At 46.2% G+C, this 6,000-nt stretch overlaps 1 protein-coding gene and 1 long non-coding RNA gene across 3 annotated transcripts in view; one reads left to right on the forward strand and one right to left on the reverse strand.

The window, feature by feature from the left end:
• LOC104318040 (alpha-2-macroglobulin-like) overlaps positions 1-2,711 on the reverse strand; it is a 41,793-nt gene extending 39,082 nt beyond the window's left edge. For both annotated transcript variants that reach the window (XM_069806747.1, XM_069806746.1), the window contains exon 1: positions 2,547-2,711. In XM_069806747.1, coding sequence (XP_069662848.1) covers positions 2,547-2,635 — 89 coding nt within the window. In that variant the 5' untranslated portion in view covers positions 2,636-2,711. The remainder of the gene's footprint in view (positions 1-2,546) is intronic.
• LOC138689970 (uncharacterized) lies at positions 1,407-5,769 on the forward strand. Its single transcript, XR_011328733.1, has 3 exons — positions 1,407-2,190; positions 2,542-2,653; positions 5,514-5,769. It is a non-coding gene; the product is annotated as an uncharacterized lncRNA (long non-coding RNA).
• Positions 5,770-6,000: the final 231 nt, after the last annotated feature.

Raw genomic sequence — 6,000 nt, forward strand, 5'->3', positions numbered from 1 at the left:
CTTGTGGCTACCTGCTCGCCCCAGCGCTCCCCTTCCTCCACAGCCCTCTCACCACAGCTTCACCCTGTGCCTGGTTCCCCTAATCTCATTTCCCCTGCCCGCTGTCAGTGTCACTGGCAGTCTGACTGTAACGTCCCATCTACTGAAGGGACAGCGTGACCTAGTTCATGGGGAATTTGGCCTCATTCCTCTTCCTGTTCACTGTTCTCCTGAAATTTTGGCCAACGCGCAGAACTTGCCCCTACACCGGCTTCCCCGCCTTTGAAACAAGGATATGAAATACGCTGACCTCCCTTTAGCTGTTTTGGGATGTGTTGGTGAGAAGAGCTAGATGAATTAAAATGCTATGAGACCTTTAAGTAACTGGGGTCACAAAGTCCATGTATAGACGTTCCAGGACAAAAAGCATCTGGGTGGCCAAAAGAGACCTCAGCAGTCTCCCTGCGTGCAATGAACTGTTCTGACAACAGAGGCAGTGAGTCTGTCAGAAGCAGGCATCCAGGAGGGATAGGAGACCCTAGAGAAAGTGGCTGGGGCAAAAATAATGAGTTTGTCTGTATAGAGAAGGTAATACTCTAGCTTAAGATGCACTAATATCTGTGTATTGACTCTCAGCTACTTCCTAGAACAAACACGCAACCAAAGAAGACAGTGAATTTCATCAGCTCCATCAGTCCAAATCCATACCTGCCAATTCAAGTGCCATCAGGACCTTGCATTTCTGACCATACGCAGTGTATTCCCAAGCACGGCCACTGCATTGTAAAACAGCTTGCATGCACAACCACATACCAGAACAGGAGAACAATACCTCCTGTTGAATTCTTCCAGAACAGAGCCAGAGCAAGAAAAAAAAAATCTTGCTGTCAGTATCTTAAAGAATCCTAAAATTTTTGGATGCAAGGAACCTCTGGATGTCTCAAGCCCAACTTCTCCTGCAACAGACTGTTGCAAAGGACTCCACAGATGGAACTTCCACCATCTCTCTGGTTCACCTGTTCCAGTGCTGCACTGACTTGGTGAATACATTTTTTTTCTAATATATAGTCCGAATCTCAATTGCGTCTGCTATGCAGCTGGCCACATCTGAAACAGAAACAGCAGCAACTGCTTCTGCTCAAAGAAGCAATCTCCCTGCTTGGTTGGAAGCTTCATTTTGTCTTCAGTTCAAGGACGGCTTCCCTTCTATGTTGTGCACAGCATCTGATCTACCCTGCAGCACTTGAAATGGAACCACTACCCGCATAGTACCTAGCAATTCACTGCTCGGACTCTGCTGCCTCCCTACTGGGGTCCTATCTTCATTCTGTGGATCCCTACTACAGCCCACTCTCCCCCACCTCTCCCAGCCCTTCCTCCTTCTCCCCTCCCAAACTGGTGCTCAGGTCAGGGACAAGGAACAGCATGTTGCTCATAGGAGGAGAGGTCTGAGCAGTACTTACTCATTCCCCTTCCCCCTGATCTTGGTCAGGGATGAATTAAGATTACTTAATTACATCAGAATACTGTAGGGAGACCAGAGAGATCTGCCTGACCCCAAAGCAGACTTGGTTGGCTGATCTACCCCAGAAGCACCCAAACAGGGCAGGTCAATGAGGGTTTGATGGTACACCATGAGTCCAAGGTCCTTCCGTCTGAGCCGGTCACCACTTCACCTCTGACCACACAGTAAGTGGCAGCAGTAATGCTGCACCTTCTGCTACAGCTGCCAGCACTACTGCCGTGCTTGTGGGCACGAAATCTCTGCAGCAAGCGTTGAGATCCACGTCGGTGAGAACTGCGCTTCTGTCAGCACAGCGAGAGGCACGGCGTGTGACGGCAGCCGGGCTCTGGAGAGGGAGGCTGCTCCCGTCCAGGCTAGAGGCTCCGGAGCAACCCGCTCCAGTAGTCGAGGCTGGGGTGGGGATGGCAGACTCCAGTCTGCCCGTGCCATCCCGGGCTGCCCCTCTCCTCGGGACCCTCGGCAGAGTGGGTGCTGCAGCCGTGCTGCTGGTCTGCAGAGCCCTGGGGTGGATGCCCCAGGGGAGGGTGCCAGCGCCAGGCTCCACGCCAGAGGAAGAGAATCTAGGTCACAGATCCTCTTTGGGAACAAGTACATCTGATGCTGCCAAGGGAAACAAACTGGCTTGAAAGCAACAGGAGAACGGGGAGAAATAACCCGGTGGTTGAAGCAAGGATACCACGGGAAAGGCAAGTACATGGATTCTGGCATCACGCCCACAAAACCCCAGGCACCTGAAGGTTTCTAGGCAGGAATATACTTAGGCAAAGATGTTGTGAGGATCCAGGGCTGGACTAGCAGGCAGCTGCAGGGCAGGAGTGTGGGCAGTGGCAGAGCTGGGGGGACAGGGTGTCCCAGGGCTGTACAACCAGGGGGTTGCAGGGTGGGAGCACTTGCAGAGCTGTGCAGGAGGCTCAGGGCTTGGCTACTAGTGGGGCGCAGGGCAGGAGTGGAAGAAACTCGCACAGCTGTTTGACAGAAAGGAAGAAAACTGAAGGAAAAAAGGAGCACTGAGACCTCCCCCCCCTCCACATGTGTAGCTTACGGTTCTGTGGTGGGAGAGGTATTTCCAGGAAGGAAGAAGAGGAGAAGGAGGAAGATGTTTGGTTTGCTGGGCAGCCCGTCCTTCCCCATGGTGCGGAGCAGGTCGTGGTGAGTCAAGCAGACACCCAGTCTGGTCCGGTGCTGCTGTTTTCCTGCACCTTGTAATTTCCCTCCACTCTCTGCTGGGTCAGCCTCTTTATAACTGCTCTCTGCAAACAGCCCAGGGGCTGGAGGAGATAAGGGCTGGGGGCCAGGACCCATCCGGAAACGGGGAGAGGCGGTACGGAGGAGCTGGAACAGAGGGACAGTATTTGGCCAGAGACTTTCCAAGTGGGGGAAGGGTATTTATTTATTTATTGCGTAGTGCTTATATTAGAAATCTTTGAATGATTCATGCCCTGCTTTCTTTAACCCATTAGAAATCCACACTGTTGGGGAAATGAACAGTGTTCAACACAGGGGAATATTCCCTGTGGGCACCATCCAGTCACAGCACTCTCAAGTGGGATACTGTGATCTTTTGAAACCAAAAGCCAGGTTTATAGGCATTTTAAGAACAAAAGGAAACCCACTGACAGAAACATTGCCCGCATTGTGTTAACAGAATACCGCAGGAGTTTGCTGACACAGTTGCTAACAGAGCTACTATGGGTTAGACAATCTGTCAGGATTACAACCCAAAATGAGGTGGGGTACTGGTCTAGATATGGAAATTAGTTCTGTTTCCACTGTGAACATGCACAAATATTACACAATGCCTTTGGGAGACATCTTTGCCTCCCCAACATGGTGATCACCTCCTGTCATTCAGTGTCACCTGGAGTGCAGATGTTCCAGGTGTTCCAGGTGGCTCCTCGTTCCCTTTGCCACATTCAGATCTGTGCTTCTGTGAGTCACGTTTGTAATAAAAGTCACTCAGAAATAGTGCTGCTCACTTGACTCAGTCTTCTGCAAACCTCTGGTTGTAGCAGCTTATCCAGAAGTTGGATGTAGTAAGAAAAAAAGTTTGCTAAATTCCAGCAGGTCATTGAACAGAAATATTCAGTCCAAACTACAAGCACTGCCTGAGAAGCCTAACTAGGTGGGATGTTTGCACCAGTCCATGGAAAACCGCTAAATCACAGCTGTAGGGCTGTCAGTATGCCCTCCTGTGCCTGCGCAGTGAAAGGATTCGGTAACACTCTTTATACAGATTCATGATTCCTGTGAAGATTTCTATTGTGCACGAATAACCAAGCAGAGAAAATGCTTCAGCATAAACCACCTTGAATGTGTCTATGTGAATCCACATTAATGGCAGAAGTTCTCTGTTCTGCTTATTAGATCACAACAGCACAGGCAGCCCTATTTGCTCTTTGCCTGAAGATTAAGCTTTGAAAAAGAGTGAATGTTAAGACTGAATGTTAGCTATACAGTGTGTCTTGACTCTGATGTAGTAGCCAGAAAACTGCAGGGAAGAGCGGTGCAAAGGACCAGGAGAAATATCTGAGGATGAAAGGAAGTTTAAGACTGGCTTTCAAAAATCAGGCACAGTCTTTTGCCGAATACAGTTTAACACCTTTTATAAATCACAAAATTTAGGAAAACGGTTGGGAGGCAGCCAGTGTCTGCTGGGGGGAAGTATTATATAAATGTCATAGGGAGAAGGAATGAACGCATACTCACACAAACCAAAAGATTTAGCGGATTATCAGTTAGAGATGGAAATACTGATTAAAAAGTGGTTGCATAACTACCAAGTAATAAAAACCATACAGATCTTTCTCCAGAAATGCCCCCTATTGTCTGTCCTCTCACTCCCATCTTCAACTTCTCCAGTAAATAACTCATGCAAAATAGCAGTTTTCAAAGCAATAGTGTCCTGGGCATTTGCTGGAAAACATGACTCATCCCAAGTTGCCTGTTGTCATTCAGGCTTCTGTAAACCGAAACCAAAAAGAAATCCGAATGGACACATGCAAAGTACACTTTAAGGGTAGGCACGTAAAACTAAAATTCATAGATCTATAGGGCCTTCAAAACCAGTGATTCAATGGAGATCCTATTCGCTATCGTCTTCTTCCTTCTGCTAACAGGTTTACCATCCACAAGGTATAAAATACGTGCTTCTCAGTCTCCCAGGAACCACTTACCAGCTCCCTGACACCCTAATGCCCTCTTTGCTCCACAAGCCCTAACCTCCCCTTAGCTCAGGCAGTTGGTTCTTCAGCTGGTTCCTGTCTGAGAAAGTTCAGAACAAGGGGTCTGAACTTGTACTTAGCTTGAAAGCTGTGCTTTTGCACTCCTGAAGGAGAGATTGTGCGACTGAAAGACTGGCTACTTCTTCCAACAAGGCTAGCTGCTCTAATAAAAGATAGCACTGCTGAAAAAGGCATGCAACATCTTTACCATACACAGTGATGACTTCATGATTTTAACCACAGGGAAGATATATTTCCTCTTATGATAATACTTCATACGTGTCTGAGGTCACTGTGCACCTGGCAGGTCAAGAGACAACCTGTACGTATCTAATAGCTTCAGTGACTAGTCCCCATATTAAGCTGGTACAAAACTTAAGTGAATCATTGTACCTAAATGTTGATCACAAAGAATTTAAATAAGGCCACATCACAGTAAACGGTTGATATAACCAAGATGCCTAAATCTAATTTCTTATAACCCTCCAAGCAGAGTGGATTTCTATACTAAATGATAGCAATTAATTTTGGTTCATCCTGCGTGAAAATGAATGATTACATATGTTTACTCTCACTTTTAAAGGTAGCACATATTTTGGCTGTTCCACAGGAGGTTTTAGAAACTTATTTATTTCCAGCGCTAAATCAAAACTAGAACTTTATTCTAAAATTTTATTTTGTTCCAACGAACACTTGGGAAAATTAGCTTAATTCTAGATAATTCTCAGAGACGTTACAGTGATACACTGATAAGTTACATGTGCTGATGCATTGGATTTCCTTTCCAGGTATTATTGTACTGAAATGGAGCAAGACACCAGGTCAGTAAGAAATGGACACCATGGGAGCACTTCTACTTTGCCTGAATGTATCATTATGACTATTTTTTTATTTTCTGGAGCATTTCATTCTCCACAATATTTCCTTCTCAGGTTCCTTTCCACCATAAATAAAATACATTATTTTGACCAACTCACACAAAAGATGCAATTAATAAGTTAATACAGGCCATCATAAATATTGATAAATTCCAGTCACAGCAAACCTTATTCTGCAAAGTTTCTTATAAGCCATACAGTCTTCACTGCATTGGCTAGCAAAGATGACAGAAAAATGTGAAGTGTCCTACACATCCCAGTTTATGACCACTATAGAAAACATATTTTCCCATGAAAATAAAGTCAGATATCGAGCCGTGCAATTCTAATCACTTTAACCCATTTCTGGTATATTTTCCTCTGAGTTCTTTTCAGTTTCTACTGTTCAGCTTTGTAG

This window comes from Haliaeetus albicilla, chromosome 19 (genome assembly GCF_947461875.1).
Source record: "Haliaeetus albicilla chromosome 19, bHalAlb1.1, whole genome shotgun sequence".
NCBI classification, from domain to species: Eukaryota; Metazoa; Chordata; class Aves; order Accipitriformes; family Accipitridae; genus Haliaeetus; species Haliaeetus albicilla.